The 21,809-nt window shown below is 48.0% G+C and overlaps 1 protein-coding gene across 3 annotated transcripts in view; it reads left to right on the forward strand.

Annotated features, from left to right (window-relative positions):
* Positions 1-21,809, forward strand: part of LOC135916572 (cell division cycle and apoptosis regulator protein 1-like) — a 236,534-nt gene that overhangs the window by 182,324 nt on the left and 32,401 nt on the right. For all 3 annotated transcript variants that reach the window (XM_065450003.1, XM_065450005.1, XM_065450004.1), the window contains 2 exons: positions 7,976-8,071; positions 14,243-14,332. In XM_065450003.1, coding sequence (XP_065306075.1) covers positions 7,976-8,071; positions 14,243-14,332 — 186 coding nt within the window. The remainder of the gene's footprint in view (positions 1-7,975; positions 8,072-14,242; positions 14,333-21,809) is intronic.

The following is a 21,809-nucleotide window of genomic DNA, read 5'->3' on the forward strand; positions in this document are numbered from 1 at the left end:
CAACACTCGGCTCCTTCAGAATGCAGTCTAGTCCATCTTTACTGATGAAGAATTAACTAGACCTGAGGAGATGCCATCAAAATTCGTGACATCACAGCAAGCTAATGTGAGAACTCCAAGTGAGCAGCACCACTTGTCTTTTATTTTTGTCTATTCTGGCTTATTTCCCTGAGACCCGGGACGCATTTGATTTTGGTGCACAGATTTTCCTTAAACTTTCTGAATAAGTCAGTAGGGTTATGAAGGTGAAAAGTGTAAAATATTATTTCAATAGCCCTGATAGTTTCAGCTCAGCGTGATGTCCAATGTATTGGACACTGGGATTCTACCCGGTCATTTTTCACCCAGCACGCATGTAATGACGTACTGCAGATTTGGGCTCAAACTCGTGTGCAGAAATGTTTTAATAACTCAAAAGGTTCCCTTCAGCAATTCTTCGCAAGATCATGTCAGTTGTCTCACCAGACACGCGAGGCCGTTCTCATACACAAAACTATAGACACGATTTCGTCCACAAGTCGTTAAATACCAACATTACTCATCTGCTGTTCATAACAAGGCCATTGCAAAAGCACAGTCAAAATAACTGGGTTGAGTCCCAGCGTCCAACGTAATAGACACGCGAAATCAAAGATAGTGTAAATAAAAGTAATTGCATGAAGAGTTAAAGTTACTATCCTGCGTGTTTGCTGTTGTATTAACTTGTACCGTTATATTAACAGTACTTACCTTGTGGGGATGCGCGACCCTCGCGCCTCCCCTGATGTTTTTCCCGCATAGCGCGTCTCCTGTGGTCCCGCTTCGCCACGTGGCCTGCGTGACGTCAGCGCGGTCGATGTGGTTGAAGCGCACTCCGAGAGATGGCGCGGGTGTTGCGCTGCTAACGCCGCGAGGATACTTGGGCGCCGAAAGGAAGGCGCTTGCTCTCTTGGGTTGGAGACAGCGAGCAGCACGGTCGTGCCGCGCGTGCAGCTACCCTCTTTCCCGGCGGGTCGGCAAACGGCACGGACATTCCGCGCGCGCGGCGACCGATGCTTCTGCGAGACCGCCTCGCGTGGCCGCCTTCGAATGCGCCACGATTCGCGTGACTATACACGCGAACGACCAGGCGTTGGGATCCAGCATGGAGCGAACATATTCGCTTGCGAGGACGCGGTGAGTCGGACTTCTAGATTTGTCGCGCGCCCATCGGCATGTTTTGTGGATAGCAACTCGGCTAGCAGGCATTGATGTATGAAAGGTGCAATAAATGCCCTTGTGATTGTTTGCCCCACTGTGTTGTCGTTCTTTTGTCCCAAGAGTACGGTGTGAGAATCACACATCAGACCCCACATCTGGCTGCCCAACGTGGGACTCTTGGGGCATCGGACGATAATTTTAAGTGTTGCTTCGTTCGAGACCTTTGTTTGAACCGAAGCGTAGGCCTAGCGTGGATTTTGATCGCTAGCGTCAGCGGCGTGCTTTCTTGAGCGAGGCGGCGGTGGCTGTAGTGTGTTTGAACATGTCAACATACTAAGCCTTTTCGCAAGTATTTTTTTTTAATGACATTCGTCAGTACGAGAGCCACGTGGTCTGCATCCTGGGAGAGCGAGGCTGAGCGCCCGCGGTGCAGTGGCAAGCCTGAAGCGAGTGAGTATGGAAGCCTCGTGGGTGGTCCGAATTTCTTATGTAAATAGCTTCTTCTATCTCTTTGACTCTGATGAAGTCGCGGCTCTGGGAGCCGGGTGGCCGTGGGCCATGGGTGCCACTACGGGCTGACTGGTATTGCGGCCTGGCACCGGGCGCTCCGACACCGTCTGGGACGGTGGGTGCCGTCAACTCGGATGCTGTGTGCACCGAGCGGAGTAGGACCACCTCACAGAGCTGACGTCTCCTCGCGGCTGCCTGTTTTGCGCCCATTGTGGGTGTTGTTTTTGGATGCCGGTTGTTGTCAGGGTAGCGACGCTTTAGGCCTAAGGCTTTACGAAGCTGCCTGTCGCACGTTGAGGGACACAACCTGGTGGACCGTGGCGTTGAGGTGTTGCAATTTGCTTCCCTCATTCTAGTTAGCCTTGCACGAATTGAAATGACTCGTTCGGCTCAAGGAAGCGAGCTTCGTTCACGTGAACTTAGTATCTGAGTAGCTGCCTGATCTTTTGTTAGCCGAGTTGAACATCGTACCACGTGGGCGATGCGCATGCAGAATTCCTCTCCCTTGGTCTACTTCAGTGTTTGCCGAGTGTGTTGAGTGTACGCAGCGTGATTGGAGTCACCCCTGGCTTGCTGTCACCGGCACATCGTCTGCGCTGCTGCCCCGGACTACGATCGAGCCACCTCGGGCGATGGTGATGCTGTGGCCAGTTCGACGCAGCGACTTCGGCGGCCTCCTGTATCCAGCTCGCAACCCTCGGCGGCGGACAAAAGAGTCGGCGGTCACCGACAGCTACAGCGGCTCTTGCCAGCAGGGCGCGTCGGCGCGAGCGACGCTTGCTTGTACCGACTAGTGCGTCGTCGTCTCCGGAGTCCTGGCCTGGAATCGTGCCGTCGAGTCTAAAAAGCTGCTGCTGTGACCGGCGGACGCCAGCGGTGCACCCAAGGACAGTCGGCTCGCATGTTATGGACAGCGTGTAGACATTTCTTCGGTGCGACCACTGTTGCATGTACTATCTTGTTCGCGAAGCACGGGTTAATGTTAGACCGTGTCACATGTTTCGCCGGAATAAGAAGTGATTTAAGGTTGGGGGGATGTGGGGATGCGCGACCCTCGCGCCTCCCCTGATGTTTTTCCCGCATAGCGCGTCTCCTGTGGTCCCGCTTCGCCGCGTGGCCTGCGTGACGTCAGCGCGGTCGATGTGGTTGAAGCGCACTCCGAAAGATGGCGTGGGTGTTGCGCTGCTAACGCCGCGAGGTTACTTGGGCGCCGAAAGGAAGGCGCTTGCTCTCTTGGGTTGGAGACAGCGAGCAGCACGGTCGTGCCGCGCATGCAGCTACCCTCTTTCCCGGCGGGTCGGCAAACGGCGCGGACATTCCGCGCGCGCGGCGACCGATGCTTCTGCGAGACCGCCTCGCATGGCCGCCTTCGAACGCGCCACGATTCACGTGACTATACACGCGAACGACCAGGCGTCGGGATCCAGCATGGAGCGAACATATTCGCTCGCGAGGACGCGGTGAGTCGGACTTCTAGATTTGTCGCGCGCCCATCGGCATGATTTGTGGATAGCAACTCGGCTAGCAGGCATTGATGTATGAAAGGTGCAATAAATGCCCTTGTGATTGTTTGCCCCACTGTGTTGTCGTTCCTTTGTCCCAAGAGTACGGTGTGAGATATCCCACATCAGACCCCACAACCTCTCCAGCAGGTGCTATAATACGCCGCGCCGCTGAATGCCACCATTTTGGAACTATTTTGGCGGACATTTGAAAAATGTATTTTCATAAATGCGGCATAGATGGCGCCAGGTGTCCAATACATTGGACAGTGGGGTTTTATGAGGATGAATGCCTTGGCACAGGAGTACTGTCTTATTACTTAGTGTCCAACATATTGAACAAATCCCCTTAGCGGAGTCTCAATACGTTAATAAGTCTCTTCTCATCGTAACAGGAGCTTTTTGGTATTGTGGCAGTCGAACGTAGCACGAAGAAGTCGGTGCTGGCACGCGAGAGGGATCTACCATTGACTATGGTGTGTGGCATTTGGAATGCAAAGGAGAAATTGGTCAGCAATGCTGCTGTGACCGTGAAAATACGTCAGCTACGAGGTTCGACTTTTCGCTATCGTGCCCTCGGTTATTGCCAATGTGTCACCTAATGACAGCGATAAGGACGACACGGAAAGCGACAGCACGGGCGATTCAGGCCCGACAGTGGCAGATGCTGTGTGTTACGTCAGCCTCGTGTGAGTGTTTGCTGAGAAGAGGGGGCTGGCAGAAATGCTGGCTTGTAGCTTGAGCGAGTTTGAGGCCGCCGTCGTCGCTGCTAGCCCGCCGTGGCATTAAGTGAAAATAACATACTTTTGTCGTGCGAACGGACTAAATACTGCATGTTTTCTGCCCTTTTATTGCACTCTCTCGTAGTGCCATTTTTGAGAGGTGAGTGGGCGATCTCATGCTATTGCGGTTAAAGGGACACTAAAGGCAAATACAAAGTGGATGGGGACTGTTTAAGTAGCATTCCAGAAACCTTGCAGCGCTTGTTTCGTGCCAAGAAAAGACTTGGTTTATGAGAAAACTTCATCTGAATGGTTTGAATACTTTTTCGAAATTCAAATCTCCTGCCACCCAATTAGAGGAGTGGTGACATTGCATTCGCCATCATCACCCTTTGCTGCCGTCAGTGAATAAAACGATGCCCGACAGACGGCAGCACCGAGCCAAGACAGCGTGGTGGATTTGCCACTGCAGCTGCTTTTTGGTCAAGTGGCGTAGACCATTTGGGCATCCCGCGACATCACACAGAAGTTGAATAATCTGCCACTTGCAGTTTTTGCGAGTTTCGCGAGCCAGCACAACCACCACAGCACTACGAGGTAACAACACTACTGGAATGCGAAAGCGGGGGCGCAGAGTCGAGCGAAAATGAAACCTTTCGACCACCCGCGTTTTCAATTTCACTTTCAATTTCTTTTTCTAAAAATGAAATAGAAGTGGACAAGTAGAATCTTATCTCGTCTTATAATACATGTTTTTTGCAACGAGTGGTTGAGTAATAGAGCTTTGCAACGTTGGGTGCCTCGCACACGGTGTTAGACTGTCTCATTTGTGCGGGCGAGAGTGAGCCGCGATCATCGGCTCCCCTCACAAGCTTTCACTCGCACATACAGCGTAGGACGTGCGGCGATAGTGTTAACACCCTTGAACTTTATAGGGAACCTTGCATGTGGCATTGAGGGTTCTCTCCTAAGCTTTTTCTCTGTGGCGGGGACAGAGCAATGCTGGTCAGGACACCGCCGTGTGATTTGGCGTGCTGCTGAAAGCATTGGCAGAGTGTGGTGTGTTGGAATTAACCGTCGTAAATGCTTGTGTGTTCGAATTACCAGGTATTTTTGCCCATTAGAATACACGTAAATTTGACAAGATTCGACTGTATTAGAATGCAGGACGGTGAGCAAAACAAGAACAAGGTGAAAGCCAGAGGCAGCGTTTTGACAAGTGGACTTGTCGAAACATTGGTTCCAGCTTTCACCTCGTCCTTGTTTTGCTCATCGTCTTGAATTTCCATCTCCCACCTTCTCAGTGTTTTCCCTTTAATATAATTCAGATTATTTTCTATTTATTGGCCTTTTAAGATAAATTTGATAGGCACACTTGCATTTGTTGTTGGCAGTAAGTACCACATTTACTCGCGTAGTGAATGCACAGTCTTTTTCCAAAAGTTTAACGCAAACTTGAGATTCTCGTTTGAGCCACCGTATGGCACTTGAAACATTGAGAAAGATGGCTTCCCAATGAAAGTAAAAGTACAGGTGGCCAACTGAATGGTGCTAACTTTGTTTACAACCGTTCCGTTTGTAATGTCGTGTGCACAAATCGTGTCTGGAAAATACAGTGAGGCGCTTTAGGTCACTGTAATTTCATTCGTGGTTGTACGTTGGTTCGATGGAGTAGGTGGATATGGGCAGCAGGTGCTGGGTACATTAGAGAAGGTTAAAAAAAAAATTGTGCATCTGAAAACTTGATTGGCAGGTGTATTGCGAATGGCAGGCATAGCTGCTGCAAAAATGAGAGTGATTAATAAAGGCAAAATGAGACATCCACCCCATTGTAGCAATTTCTACAAAGGAAACCTATATGGTTTTCTTGAAAGACAAGCCTAACAGTTGAAGCAAAATTTGTCCTGGTCTGAGATTCTAACCCGGGACCACCGCCTTTCCATGGCAGCCGCTGTACAATTTGAGCTTGCCAGGTGGCAAGCAGATGGCATGGCGAAGTCGAACTTATCAACAACTCGAAGTGAAGGCAAGAATTTGACATAATAGTTCTGCGTAAATCCGCAAAGTGGAGAGAAGTAATTAATAAAGGGAAGATGAGACATCCACCCCATTATAGCAATTGCTACAAAGGAGACCCATACAGGTTAAAACCTCACAGTCGAAGAAAAATTCGTCCTGGTCCGGGACTTGAACCCGGGACCACCGCCTTTCTGGGGCAGCCGCTCTTAAGTTGATGGTAAGTTCAACTTCACCCTGCCATCTGCTAGCCAGCTGGGTAGCTCAGATGGTAAAGTGTTAGCGCAGCCATTTTAGTCTAGAGTGATCAGCGATCTGCTGCCACAATATACGCCCCAGTAGTACTCAGTAATTGTGCAGATTCTCGTGGGCTATGGGCATTCTATGATGGCCATTGCCACCATGCCTGTACATTACAGTTCACTAAAAGGTGCTATTGTGAACAAGTATGGATACATAGCACACATGCTTATTTGGGGTTATAATAAAAAATAAAAAAACTCTCTCTCTTTCTCTCTCTCTATTTAATGCAATCGAAGGTGCCTTCACTCTTCTCACACCCTACATCATATTTTTGGTTGCATCATATTATTGCAAATTAGAAAATTTTAATATTTGCACACTTACAAAATAAACTTATGTGCTTCCCAGTGCTGACAAGGTCATTTTGATGGGTGTAAATTATTGGACGGTGGGAATTACTTGTGATCTGCATAGAAGTTGTTCGAATGCCGAAGCAAATTTTTCACTCATATATTTAACTGAGATTCATCACTAGAATATTTTCATATGCATTTAAACCTTGATATAACAAGCTTCAATATAACTAAATTCTCTATAAAACAAAGTACCTAAGTTTTTAAAACTACTTGTTCATAGAGCAGTATGTATTTTGAACCTCGATATTGTGAAGTGTGTTTATATATGAATTCAATATAATGAAATTTCCCTAGTGTCGCGAAGGAATACCGAGCCAGTAAATGGAAGCAGCTGCTTGTAAAGGCACCTCTCAAATCACATGCCGCCCGCTGCTGAGAGTGACTCCGGAAGCAGAGCAGCATCATGTTCTGTACAAAGTCCAAGTGAAATAAGATACTATCGTGCCTTGTGCAGTGTGTGGTTTAGGTGCGAGTGAAAGCTTGTGAAGGTGAGCCAAGAAGGATGGTAGCTTGACAAGTGCAGTCTTGCCCCGCGAGCATGGGGAAATGGGAGGGGGGGGGGGGGGGGGGCAGGCAGGTTGGTGTGTGTGTCATTTTATAGCACAGCCGTGGCAGCACATGACTATCAGCGAGGCTGAGTGCATATGCAGCCTGCGCTCTGTTTTAAAGGTAACCTGCAGCCTGTACAGACTGGGCAAGCTGTAATGGCCTGGCATTGTGCACCGTATTCTTGTGTGTTTAATGTGGAAGGTTGCGTAATCACGAGTTTCGGAGATGTGTTGAAGCGAGAGGCAGACGAATCATTTGCTCCCCGCTTCTGGTACTTTTCGTGATAGCATCAGTATGGGTCATCCCACTGCAGGTGACACTATCAGCCTCGGGGGCGAAGTGTGCGCAAGAGCGTAGCTGACTTCGCTTTGTACCACCAATGTGAAGATATCCCCAACACAGCATGAAACCGTATCTTTCATCCTTGACTCAACTTTTTAAAAATTGTTTTCTGATTCAGATTTGCTTTTTCCGATTGCCTGATAATTAGGAAAATTTTGCGGCCCCTTCCATGTTATAAAAATCCATCAGTTACTGTACTTATGTGCCTAAAAGATCCAATATTTTTATATAACAAAGCAAATTGCCAATTTTACCAACTTCGCTATATGTCAATGTTTTACTGTACATCGCTGTGCATGTCCTCCCTGCTCTGTGTGCTTTGTCTTGTCGTTTGGTTTATATTCGTCTTTCACCAATACAACCTCATTTGTTATTTTGTCTTTATTTCTTACTGGCAGGTTTAAATCATGCTTAACTATATTGTGTTCTTAAGCCTTTAGCGAGGTACAGTGTAAGTAAGTCGCTACTAACGTGTATAATTTTTTTTCCCTTTAAGGTGTCGCTGTTTGCAGAGCTCTTCAATGAAATGTTGATCCGAGACTTCGGTTTCAACATCTACAGGGCTCTTCTAGAAGCTCCTGAGCAAAAAGAGGTACATTACTGAGGATGCAAATCAGTCTATTATGGCATGTGTACTAACTTCATTGCTGAATGGTTTATTTGCTTGGTGTATCTTGCTTCCACACCATGCTTGCTGTACATAGGAAAACCTTGCACAGCTACCTAGTATTCTGAGAAGTCCTCAGACAATGGTAGTGGGACATCAACCTGAGTAGTGCCATGAATTTCAGCACACATGGTTATGGTTTGCTCAGATTTTTGTAGTGGGAAATCAAGAGCCAACATGAGGGCCACATAACTTTACCATTGCGCATCGGTAAATTGAGGAGATGGCATGCAGTTGACTTTCAAGTTTATTCCAAGTGTGGTATAGCAATCCTTGTCAAGTTACTTGGACATACTGCATAACAAAATCTTCTAAACAGTATGTGCTAACCATTAAGCAAAGTGAAATCTCAACTTGAATGGCAAATGGACCAGGATTTACTTGGAATAAAGCAGAGTTCAAACTAGTGGGAGTCCCTTTGATGCAGTGTTATAGAGTACACTTGATTTTCTGCATGGCAATTGCACTGAATGCACTTGGCTGCACGTTATTAGAGGCCTTGCCAAAAAGTTTGTGGCCATTCAGTGCTGTGCTGTAATTGCTGTGTAGACGGAATTCGTTCATGATAAGAAAATGAATTATCAGTCATATAATTGAAAACAGGAAGGAGTAAATTATTCTACTGCAGGGGATGCTAGTGATTTCTGAATTTATTGCCTTGAATTTCCTAGCTTAATGCGTATTCTTTCCAAAACACTTAATATTTGCTCTTTACAAACAGTGTTTGTCCAAGTTGAACCAGTAGAAATATGTCTTCTGTGTTTGTATTGAGTCTGTTGGCAGCTGTACGGGCCACACTGGCTGCTGTTAGTAACGTTTGCATCAGTGATGCTGATCCAGTTAAGTGGCTCTCTTGACAGTGGCAATCACCCAGACATCCACAATGCGAATGCTGGAGCACACGCGTCAGCAACACAATTAGTGGCAGGACACTTGTGAATGTACCAAATATACATTTATGCTCAGAAATACATTGAGAAGGAAATTTTTAACTGAGTCATGATAAAAGCATTCCGAACGATGCTGACACATTCAATCTAATGCAACCTAAGTAAAGCGGCCCATTCACGGCCTTGCCAGGGTAGTGTGGTCCTGGGTGATATGTGGTGCACACGAATCCTGCTTCAGCAGGCACTTGAGCATTCGTAGTGTGATGAAAACATGCTATGCATGTGAAGGAGTGTTCAAACAGCAGCATGATGCTGCATTTTAAGATATGTGTTCTGCCATCAAATTGCCGTAGGTCACAAGCATTTGTATCTGCTGAACAACAGCAGAGTTTTATCAGTAGATTTTTCACTGGAAACACTGCTACATTTGAAGTATGAACTTGTGGTAAATGCAGATTAGGTCTACACATTTTTCAGGATTGTTGCCAGTGAAGTGGTGTCAAAATCTGCTTTCTGTATGATGTGTGATCTTGCTTGTGATGAAGTGGCTCAGGTATTCCATGTGCCTTTTCATCATCTCTCTTATATTTTGTGTACCTTGTATGAGCACGTGCTTCCTGAATGTACTGGGTATGATGCATCTTAGCATTCTTCTTAGGAAGTAAATATGCTCCCAGAAATACAGCATAGACCGTATGTGGCAAGTCGCCGGAGTCACGAATGTCCGCACTATAAGCGGTATGCACTATAAGCAAAACAACATTCTTGAAAGGCTGCATATAGGCAAAACATGTAAACCAAGCACCCGTGTGTACCTGAGAATCGGAAGCATGTGACCGAGTGGTTTATATTCCTTTAAATTTATGAACATAGAAAGGTTAATGTCTGAGGAGCTGCTATCTTTGCATGAAGCAGACAAACAAAAAAAACTGCACAGAAAAAAACCTGCTCGAATGTTTTAAATTTCCTACGACACTGCCACCAACTCCACAGAACGTAGAACAGCAACTGAAATCTCAGACGTCGTATAGTGTCTCGTTCAATTTCTTGGATTGATCGGCACATGCATAATGTCAAAAACGTAGTGACAATGGACAGAGTTGCTGCCATTCAAGTGTTGCTCGTGCCACCCGTGCCCTCACTTTCGTTATCAAGGTGGTTCTTCCACCTCCCAAGTGCCGTACAGCCACTGCAACGCGTTGACTTGGTACCAAACGGCAACTTTGGTAGCCAACACTTGATGAGGTGCACTGGTTAGGAAAAATATTCAAATTTCCAAAGCTAACATGAGCCAAATACACAATCTTTTAGTATAACGGCTTACTAGTTAAATTTTTTTACTTATCACAATTTAATTGCAATGTTTCAACGTGTTAAAGCAGCTTGCTAACAAATACAGGCGCCGACCGTTTATGTATTCAGACCTCATGGGGACTGCGGAAATGTCCGAATAAACAGGTGTCCGAAAAAGCAGATTAAGAAAAAAAAAAAGAGAAGTCCTTTATTTCCACGCACTTATACGGGCTCGGCAGTAGGCTTGAAGAAATCATGAATGCACCATTGCACCATTTACGCGCAATCAGATAAGCCTGAATCTCGGAGAGGGTCGTACGGTCACTATAGGCTGCTAAAAGCACTGTCACTGCTTGTACTCGGAGTCATCGTCTGGCAGTGTAGCAGAAACCTGACGAATGATCTCGCCGTCATCGAGTTCTGCACATGTCGGTACAGCAGTGTCAGCACCTGTGAAACTGTCAAATGAGGCCGGAATCGCAATGCAACCATTTCGCAGGTCTCGGCAGAACATTTTCGGCATCAGTAGGCAGCACATCGGAAGGCGACAAATCCTAGGCCTCCCAGCACCCGCTTGCCGGCATTCCCCAGCGGAGTCTGGGCGGGCACTGTTGGCGCCATTAGACACTTGACGCAATGTTTCCGTATGCCGCGTTGGATCACCGCAACTTCGACACAGCACACAAAGCAAACACCACCACGCCGGCACACCGACACCAGTCGCACAAACGAAAAACGTGGCCTATTCACAGCGTCGTGCACGAAGAAGAAAGAAATCGGGTGCTGGATTGTCTTGACGTGGCTTACTAAGCTGAGACCAGAACTGCTGTAGCCACTCTATCGAACCAGGCAGAAATGATGATGATGAGCGGGGATTTGCAGTAGCGCCACTTCGTGGGGCAGCAAGGAAGCTCCGTTCAAAACAAAAATGGTGTTCAGCAAGTCGAACCATGCACCGGTCAGAGTCTGTGCATGGTGCTCTCGATCGAGTTGGCTCAAGGAGTGTCCGAAAAATCAGACGAGAGGTTGCAAGGTGTCCGAACTTTCGGCAGTTGTTATATGTTATGGTCTATGGGGAGAATGGCGGTGCCGCGAAGCAGACTGAATAATCGAGCATCAGTCGGCGACTGCACATGTGCTATCATTATTTGATACTCGATTTGATATTTGATGCTAAGTATTAGTTTTTGAAAATTTTTATATTTGCACACCCCTTGTTACACTATAAGTGGTCTGAGCTGTACTAGGTAGCAACATAGTGGTTTGCCTAGGAAAGAAGCTTTGATACCAGAAGGCTCGCTAATGAGCTCTTTGGTATGTCCGTAAAAGTAACGACAATTGGAGGGGCATAAATCTCCCCTGGGATAAAATGGGGGTGAAGCATTTAACTTAGCTAAAGTTCCTGGTGGAATTTTATCAGGGCAATTTGCTAGCTGTTCGCATTGCGAAAAAAATTCTGAAATGCAGAATTGGTGCTAATGTGACTAAAAACCTGCGAAACTTGCCAATTTATTCTCTCAGTTGTCGACACGGCCATCCTGTGCAGTGCATTGGTGTGGCAAATGTTCCACAACTTTGATTTGAGCCTTGCAGGTCCCAGTCTGTTGTGTAAACAGCACATAACTTAATGTGTCTTTATTAGGGATGTGCAAATAGTGGTTTTTGAGACCAAATCAAATACAAATCGAATAGTGCCAGAAGCGAATTGAATGAAATGTCAAATACTTTTCATATAGTTTTCGAATAATGAACAGCTGTCATCACAATTAATGTAAAATGATGTTCAGATCTCAGCATCATTGAAGTTAGCAAGTTTCTGTCATTATGTAGTGTGCTATGAAGCATTGTTAATGAAAAGCACAGCATTTCGATGGGGGCGAAATGCGAAAACACCCGTGTACTTAGATTTAGGTGCACGTTAAAGAACCCCAGGTGGTCAAAATTTCCGGAGTCCTCCACTACGGCGTGCCTCATAATCAGAAAGTGGTTTTGGCACGTAAAACCCCAACTATTACTAATGAAAAGCACAAATGGAGCATAAGAAGCAATCAAGTACAAGGCTAGCTAAGTGATGTAGCCCATTCTACTAAAGTTTTCGTGTTCTATGTCTACACTATGTTCGCTCAGTGATACATTACCAAAATCTTGTTCCAATTCTGTGTTAATTTGGGTGCAGTGGACGTTTTGAAATAGAAAAATATTTGCATTTATGAATAGTGACTATTTGATTAGAAGACCGAATCGAATAGAGTACTATGCGATTCTTTATTCGAAAGATTCGAATATTTGCACCCCCCTAGTCTTTGTGGTTTTCTTATAAAATATAAAGACGCCAAATAAACAGACACACACAAGAGAAGAGAACGGGACAGGGCGCCACTCGCAACTGCTTTATTCACAGAACGCAGGCACATCTATACTGTCGGTCAACACATGCCCACAAGCAAACTTTCATTCGCGCATCTAATCAAATATTCATGACACACAACGCTCCAGAAACCTCTTCTCGGCCTTATAAACCTCTTCTCGGCCTTATATAATGATAATGAAGTTTCGCTAATGCACAAGCTGCTTTCTTGCCTATGTGATAGGCTACAACCAGTTCCCTTGCTCTAGTATCAGTACTTCGGGCAAGAATCCGCACATCTGAAAAACATGGTTCACAAGAGCGTGAGGGACAAGTCTCGATGGGCTTAGGCAAATTTGGGCCCTCTTTCATTTGCTCAACATTTCTTTCATGCTCCCTGACACGCTCATTAACACAGCACCCGGTCTGACCTACGTATATAGGAATGACCGCACCAGTGGGGAATCTCGTAGACAACCCCTTCGGCACACTTCATGAAAAGTCACCTATGTTTGGTCCCACAGCCTTTTTGAGTTCTTTTTTCTTTTCTTATTGCGATTTGAGAGCAAAGGATTCCGAGCTTCCTTGGGGCTGAAAACGCAAGCGGGACATCATGTCTGCTCGCTACCTTCTTCAGATTGTGGGCCACCTTGTGCACATACGGCACGGCCACCGGCATGGAGAAAGGAAACTGAGGAGAGGCCCTGACATCACTCTTTATGAAGCTAAAGTGAAGCTGGAAGTTGGCGTTGCTCATGGTGTTGCTACGCCTATTGGGCCAGCTCTCCTCTCTTGTTTACACTTCTCGTGAAACCATGCCACGCTGCACGCAACCGAGCTGCTCGGACGCGCTCGCTCTGCAGCAATACTAAACAATCGTTAGCACATTAGCATGATTCCGCCAAAGAGGGCAAAATTTCCCGCGGATATTCCTTCGTCCGTTGCCATTGCCGTGGTGCAGTACATTGCGTACAGCGTTGCATGCGCATTCATTTCACGAACTTTAGTTCTTCCTGTCCCACCTGGCCACAGCAATATCCGGTAGAGCACGGTCCAGATAATGCAGCACATCAAAACACGGAGACCAATGCAAACCTGCCCGCACGGCGCCTTTGCCACGGTTCAAAACGTACGGAGCAACACGTGTGAGCGCACAGAACAATAACAAAGCCGCCATTGTGGCCCGAAAGGCGTGGCCGCTACAGCAAAGAAATAAAAAAATAAGCAAGATAAAGGAGAACCTACTACGTCATTTCCTCCACACTTTTCTCCTAGCGCGCGAACGGGGTAGGGCCTCTCCTCAGTTTCCTTCCTCCATGGCCGCCGGTCTCGGTGGCCGTGAATGAAAGTTTGCTCTGTGCGCATGTGTTGATCGACAGTATATATGTGCCTGCGTTCTGTGAATAAAGCAGTTGCGAGTGGTGCCCTGTCCCGTTCCCTTCTCTTCCCTTTGTGTCCGTCTATGTGGTGTCTTTATGTTTTGTAATGAACAGCTACCAACTAGCCCAACAGGAAGTGCTTTTAAGATTTGTGGTTTTCAATTAATTTTTCTCCTCTCCTTTATAGGAAAAGAAAAAAGATGGTGGTAAGGTGGAATCAGACAAGAAAAGTGATCGCCGAGATGATCGGAAGTCGGACCGCCGCCGAGACCGCAAGGTACGTGTTAAGATGCATATAAAATTACAGCCACAAAATGTCTAGGCCAAGGGCAAGCTGTAAGAGCGGCAACATGCATTGACAATGTCTGCCCATATTCATGAGCTATCACTTCCAAAAAGATCTGCCTACCACAACATGCTCAAATGCAGACATCATTGATGACCTGCTAGGCTGCAGTGTGCTGATTTCTGCTGCCGTTACATTTGAAGAATTTGTAGTCTTCAACAGCACATTGTTGTGTGCCGAACTGAATGATGATGAAATAATTGCACAAGTTCTCTCACCGTCAAACAGCGACTCTAATGCAGATGATGATGATGATGTGCCGTGCGCTCCGGAGCCTTCACATGCGGCCTCGAGCCTTTGCAGTCCTTACATCGGCATGCAGTGACAACACAAAACTGGCAGAAATACAGGCGTACTTGGCTGCACGTAAGCGGAACTGCGTGCAGCATCGAATTGACCTCCTATTTCTTGCACAGAGGCCTTAAAACATAAATAAGGTTATCTTTTTGGGATACATTCATTTTTCCGGACATTCGATAGTTCAGACTTATTTACTTTCCCTGTTGAGTCTGAATTATAGGTTGTCGACTGCATTCAGACATTCCGATGGTCCCTGTAAAGTTCGAATTATTGGTCAGCGGCTGTATCCCTTGTCACACTTCTGCTTCATCATTCGTCAGGATGACACTCTGTATGCGTTATCAACGGGATCAGCCTACCATGAACAGTAGATGATCAAAGTACCGTATAATGTGGAATAAAGGTCGAGGCGGAATATAGGTCGACCCCCTTACATTGAAGCAAAGAAGTCAACATAAAAATTATAAGGCACAAAACTTTGTTTTATTTAGTGGTGCCGCCAGAGTCGTCACCAGCTCATTCGTCTGAGCTGTCTGAACTATCGTCCGAAGACGACTGCTTTTCGCTGGCTGCGTCCCACAACATGTCATCCTCGGTGCTGTCCAAGGAGTTGCTAATGCAACACTTCTTGAATGCCCGCATCACCATATCGTCGGGCAGCGAGCGCCAAGCCTGCGACACCCATGTGGCCACAGTGGCCACAGTGGCGAGAGGCGGCCTGCGCAGCCGGCTGGTTGGAGTCGTCGGGTTGTCGCCGGCCATCCACTGATTATATTGTTCACGGACACGGTCCTTAAAAGGCTTGTTGAGCACAACGTCCAGTGGCTGAAGGGTTAAGGTCATGCCTCCCGGAATGACAGCGAGTTCCGTCCTCCCGTCGCGGAGTGCCTGCTTCACACCTGCGGTCAAGTGCCCGCGAAAGGCATCCACGACGAGGATGCTCGGACACCGCAGGAGTGCGCCGGGTCGCCAATTCCAGACGGTCTTAATCCAGTTGAGCATGAGGGCCTCGTCCATATAGCCCTTTTCATTCACGCGAACAACAACATCTCGTGGGAAAGCTTCTTTCAGCAGCGTCTTCCTCTTGAATATTATGTACTGTTAGATATGGAGCTGGTTCCTGCGATTACTTCGAGTTCCCCAGACCACATCGGATTGCAGCACAGCTAATTGAGGAATGCAGAAGCAGGAAAGCGCATTCCAGAGAAGCGGCCGAGCAGACAAGTTTAGGGCAACAAGTTTACATGCCAACAAGTTCGTGCGCCGCCGGGATTAGCAGGTGGGCATCCGACAATGAAGCAGGTGCAGCCCTCCCCTTCTCCTTGTTCGAAGTGCATTGCCAGTCTGTGATGCAAGACCGCAGCAAGCCGCCAGGTGTGACACCACGACACGGGCGCCTACCATTGGCTGAAAGTGGCGTCATCGGAGTGGACTCTCCCATTGGTCAGACATGACGTGACTTACAGTGCTTGAAGGGTTTATAAGAAGCCTTCCAGAGAGACCTGAGCATTCTGGGACATGCCCTGATTCCCTGTTTCACCTCTCTCGAACTTCTTGCCGCGGGCCGCAGCGTCCGAGTTGCTGCCGGCCCGTAATGTCTGTACGAATGTTACTTGTCGCTCACGTCCCTTGTACATAATGTAGAATAAATCCCTCCCAAGTTTTGGGTTTTCATCCCGAAGTCCCGGCCTCCAACCCCTACATCTGGTTGGCAGCGGTAGGATCGCCTCCGAATGCATCAGCTGGTGGCAGCGCTACGGATAAACCTTCGTCGAGAAAGATCCTAAGGAACCGGGAAGAGCGAAGAAGAGAGAGCCTTCGTCGAAAGAGGTCCGAAGAGACTGGGAGTATCGAAGAAGGAGCGAGCCTTCGACCCAGGGAGTCCGGAAGGAACCGGGAACAGCGGACGGATGAACCGGATGGCAGAGTGCTGCAACCGCAAGTGAGCGCGTGGTTTTTTTCCTTATGATTCGCCAGACTCAAAGGTTGTGTGTTCAATTTTGATAGTTCTGGGAATCGGGAGTTTGTTGCACTGTGTATTTGCACAAATTAATTAAGGAAAACAGTTTTAACCACCTGTCGGGGCGGCTGCCATGGATCTTAGAAGGTTGACGAGGTTAGATTTGTTGTTGGTGTGCGACGATTTGGGAGTTGAGGCGGACGAACGGATGGAAACGCCAGCTATCATAAAGGCGATTCAAGATAGTGGCAATGATGATGAAAGCATTAAGCTTGCTTGGGAAGTGATACAGGAGCCACGGGAGCGTGCGCGTCGTGTACGTTTGCGAGAGCGTCGTGAGCTTAGGAGTGAGCGTCAGCGTGAAGAACGCGAGAATGAACGGAAGCAGGAGCTTCAAGAACTTACTCTGAGGTGTCAGCGTCACGTACGTGAGAATGAACGCGAACGGGAGTATCAGCAACGTAAGCTTGAGCGTGAGCAAAAGTATGAGAGAGAGAAGGCAGCACTGATCAAAGAGATACAGTATTGTGATCAGTTATTGGCACAGAGACAACGGCTGTCTGAGAATTCTGTAGGAAGTACAGAGCAAGTGTCTAGCGGATTTTCGCCAGAAGCCGACGAAAAGAGTAGTGCCTGTGACATTGACTGCCGATTAATAAGTAAAGGGAAAAGGCTAGCTGCTAACGATGCCTTAGTGGCAACAGAGGCCGTTAAAGGCCGCGAGGAGAGCGACGAGGTGCTGTGCCAACAGATGACTGTGGAGACAGCTAGGCCAGCTGCGAACAAATTGGCACAGTTACCGAGCGTGTGCGTCGCTGGTAATGTTAGCGAGGTTGCTAGCGAGGAAAAGGGCACTGCTGACCCGACAGAAGCGAGCACCCATGTCAGGCCAGAGGTGCGTGCAGAAGTGAAGTGCGAGCTGGACGATGCAGTTGAGAATAGTTCTCGGGGTGGCGAGCTCCGTAGCTCACGAGAGAACAACTGCATTGTTCAGGGATCGGTGCGGCTCTCCGCCAGTCTAGATAGCCTAGATAGGGATGATTCAGTTAATCATTCGGACTGTGCGCGTGAGACAGCGATCGATGCCGACGGGCTGTGTGCCGATGCACAGCATGAGCTGGGCAATGCAGTAGAGGGCAGTTCGCTAGAGTGCGAGTTGTCTAACTCGAGTAAAGCCTGCTGCATTGTGCCAGAGTTGGTTGAGCTGTCCGCCAGTCGAGGCAGAGCGAGTGTTGATTTAAGTGAGAATCACTCAGACTGTGCGGGTAAGAGACCGATCCGGGCCGACGAAATGTGTACCGGCCAGCACGAGGCACGAGAAGGCGACATGAAAGCGAGTGCAAAGAGGAAGCGCCTTAAAAAGAAGCGCGGTAAAAACCGAAAGTCGGTAATTAATGTAGCGCCGCCAAAGATGGCGAGAAACCCAAAAGGGCAGGGCGCGAGGAAGAAGGTGCGGTCGTCTAGGACGATGTTGACGCATCCAAAATGGTCGAGCCACCGGTCAAAGGGGGACCGCGAAGAATGTTCTGCGCGGACGCGGACAAAGGGCACGAGGCAGTTAAGCTCCTCGTCGTTCCGTAGTTCTTTTCACAGCTCAGCGTGCAGTTCGAAGAAACGCAAGGTGGCAGGACGAGACCAGGTGGGGAGTAGCGACGCGGTCAATCGAGTTCGTGTTGAAAGCGGGGCGCGGGGACGCAAATTGGCAGTAGACCGTAACGTCTTGGGGGAGCTGATAGTTAATCAGCCCTTTTGTTGTCTCTCGGCAGCCAGAGTAGCTTTGAAACTTCGTCCTCCCCGGGTACGACTCAAAGTATGAGTCAGACGTAAGCGTTTGGAATGGGAAGCCAAGAGAGCTTCCGTAGTAGGAAAACGTGTTGTTTTGTTTTTTATTTTGAGCATCGGAAAGTTTTTCGCGATTTGAGACTAGGATTTCTTTCAAGGTGTAAAGGTATGAGCTTTGTTTGTGTTTTCGTTCGAGAAGCTCGAGATTTGAAAGATGCGTTTTGTGTAAACATGTAGTCTCGCGAGATGCTCATTAATAAGTTGATAGGCTTTTTTTTTGTGTGTGTGAGTAACCTGAAGGTCAAGGTTATCGTTGAGAGCCCTATCGTAAAGCGCGTGTGTTATTTAACCTTCTTTCTTTTTAAGTATTTTTGAATTTTGCAAGGTTAAGCGCGTAGGTTTTCAGTGAGTGCATGATTTGCACGGCGAAGCGTTCTTAGTTCCATTAGCGCGTGTCCTGTGTGGACGGAAGGAAGCAGACTTTATGACTGGGTTGCTCGTGTGTGTTGAGGGCAGCCGTATTCTGACTTCGCTGATAAGTATGCGTGGAACGAGTTATGAGAAGACGCATCATTTTAAGAGTTCTGCGGAGTGTGTAAGTCCCGCAAGAGTTAATTGTTCGTTTACGTCACGTGTCCTGTAGGACTTTCAGGGAAGAAACGTGAGTAAGCGTAAATGAAAAGTTTGCCTACAATGCAAGTACGCGTTTTGTTTAGTGACCACAAGGCTAGTGCGCTTGTGATTACGTACTTGTGAGGTTGACCAGATTGTTCAGTGGCACCATTACGTGCGATAAGTACGCCACTGCGCTAGATTGGAAACATGCTGTTCGTGTAGTTAGGCCACTTAAGTTATGTTCGGCTGTTTTCATTTGTTGTTTGCATCGTCAGCGACCCTTTTGTTTTGCAACAACAATGGTACTCTGGTCTTGTCGGCATTCGGGGAGAAATGGATAGCGGTTTGGAAGGGTGGTTGGAACTGTTTTGTCGAAATTGGGGAAATAAAAGATCAGGGTTGATTTTGACTCAGTAATAGTCTGGCGAGTCAGGGGTGAAGAGCCTGCGCTTACGCGTGGTGCAGCGCTGCGCTGTTTTGTTTGTTTGACGTCTGTTCTCCAGGGCCAAGGATCCCGAAGTTCGTCAAACGAGGCTCGACCCCAGTACCCTGCAGCTTCTTTCAGCGTTCCTCATGGCCAGCGAATTGATTTCACCGGCCATTCAGAACAACCGGGGCGAGGACGAGCTGTTAGATATGGAGCTGGTTCCTGCGATTACTTCGAGTTCCCCAGACCACATCGGATTGCAGCACAGCTAATTGAGGAATGCAGAAGCAGGAAAGCGCATTCCAGAGAAGCGGCCGAGCAGACAAGTTTAGGGCAACAAGTTTACATGCCAACAAGTTCGTGCGCCGCCGGGATTAGCAGGTGGGCATCCGACAATGAAGCAGGTGCAGCCCTCCCCTTCTCCTTGTTCGAAGTGCATTGCCAGTCTGTGATGCAAGACCGCAGCAAGCCGCCAGGTGTGACACCACGACACGGGCGCCTACCATTGGCTGAAAGTGGCGTCATCGGAGTGGACTCTCCCATTGGTCAGACATGACGTGACTTACAGTGCTTGAAGGGTTTATAAGAAGCCTTCCAGAGAGACCTGAGCATTCTGGGACATGCCCTGATTCCCTGTTTCACCTCTCTCGAACTTCTTGCCGCGGGCCGCAGCGTCCGAGTTGCTGCCGGCCCGTAATGTCTGTACGAATGTTACTTGTCGCTCACGTCCCTTGTACATAATGTAGAATAAATCCCTCCCAAGTTTTGGGTTTTCATCCCGAAGTCCCGGCCTCCAACCCCTACAGTACGGAGGCAGCTTTTTGCCGTCTGCAGTACACGCGAGCATCACCGTGAAGCGCGAATGCTCGTTCCCCGTAGAAAGAAGCTTGATTTCTTTTGCGCCGCGTTCGTGCACTGTGGTGGGCGACGGCATGTCGAGCCACACTGGCGTTTCATCAGCGTTGCCGATCTGTCCCAACATGTAGCCATGCTGCTGCCGGAGACAGATAACATAGCGCTGGAATTCGACCAGCTTGTCCTCGTATGCCTCTGGCAGCTTCTGGCAGATTGATGTGCGCCGTCGAAGTGCAAATCCCTTGCGTCGCATGAAGCAACGAACCCAATAAATGGAGCCCTTGAATTGTTCCTTGGGCAGTCCGGATTCTCGGGCGATCTCAATAGCTTTGATGCGGATGAGTTCCGCTGTCACTGGCAATGATCTGGCACGATGCTCGCGGACGAAATCCGCCACCTTGTCTTCGAGCTCCGGGTGCACCGCGCGGCGCCCGCGAAAGGACGTCTTCCGCGCGTTGCAGGCAGACAGCTTGACTTTCTGCGTTCGCCAGTACCGGACGCTTTTTTCTGACACGCCGAATTGCCGCTGGGCAGACGTGTTCCCATGAATTTCAGCATATTCGATGACTTTCTTCTTAAACGCCGCAGTGAACTGACGTCGAGTACTCACACTCATTTTGCGGGTTGTCGGGAAATTAGCTACGCCAGGAATGATCGCTGCACAAAAGGGAAGATGGTGTCGGTCCAACTGCGTAGGCCACGTCGGTCACCAAAGAGGCGATAACGATGCGGATGCCAAAAGGTCTGCACTCCTACATGTTGCCAGACGACTATTCATGTTGTGCCAAGGGCCGGTATGTAAGTCGAGGGGTGACCTTTTAGTAATATTTTTTGGAAAAAACCTTGACTTGTATTCCGCACTATACAGTAGCATAGAATCGAGCAGAAGGCGTCGCTACTAAATCGCAGTCCATATCTCGACCATTGGTATATTGTTGCTACAGATAAGTGAAAGTACAGTCAATGCATGTACCGAATTCTTATCGGCAACTACTCTGAAACCTTGTTAAACCGTAGTTGGCCGGAGCTGGAAAAAGTATGTACTAAATGGTAGTACTGTTTTTTCTTTTTCTTTTTCTTTCTTTCTTTCTTTCTTTCTTTCTTTCTTTATTGATACTGTCAGGCCTTTCTTTAGGGCCATTACATTTTAACCGAAATAGCATGAGATCGCCCACTTATCTGTGTCAGATTCGTCGGACGATCCTATTGCTGTCAAGCAGATGTAGGAGTCATCGGTCTATCTCGCCGCTGCCACCTATTGAAGGAGTTGAAGGTCGTAGAGAGGAACTCGGTGAACAGGATTTATTTACATATTTTACATTTTAAGCAAGATACATTGGCAGTCTAGCGCGACTCCCATATGGAGCCCGCAAAACGACGCATACAGCAAACAGTTTACGAGCACACAGCTCACTACTACATTTCGAGCATGACAACGAGCACTCGGCTCCCGACGACGAGCACGACAC

Source organism: Dermacentor albipictus, chromosome 1 (assembly GCF_038994185.2).
Source record: "Dermacentor albipictus isolate Rhodes 1998 colony chromosome 1, USDA_Dalb.pri_finalv2, whole genome shotgun sequence".
In the NCBI taxonomy this organism is placed as follows: domain Eukaryota; kingdom Metazoa; phylum Arthropoda; class Arachnida; order Ixodida; family Ixodidae; genus Dermacentor; species Dermacentor albipictus.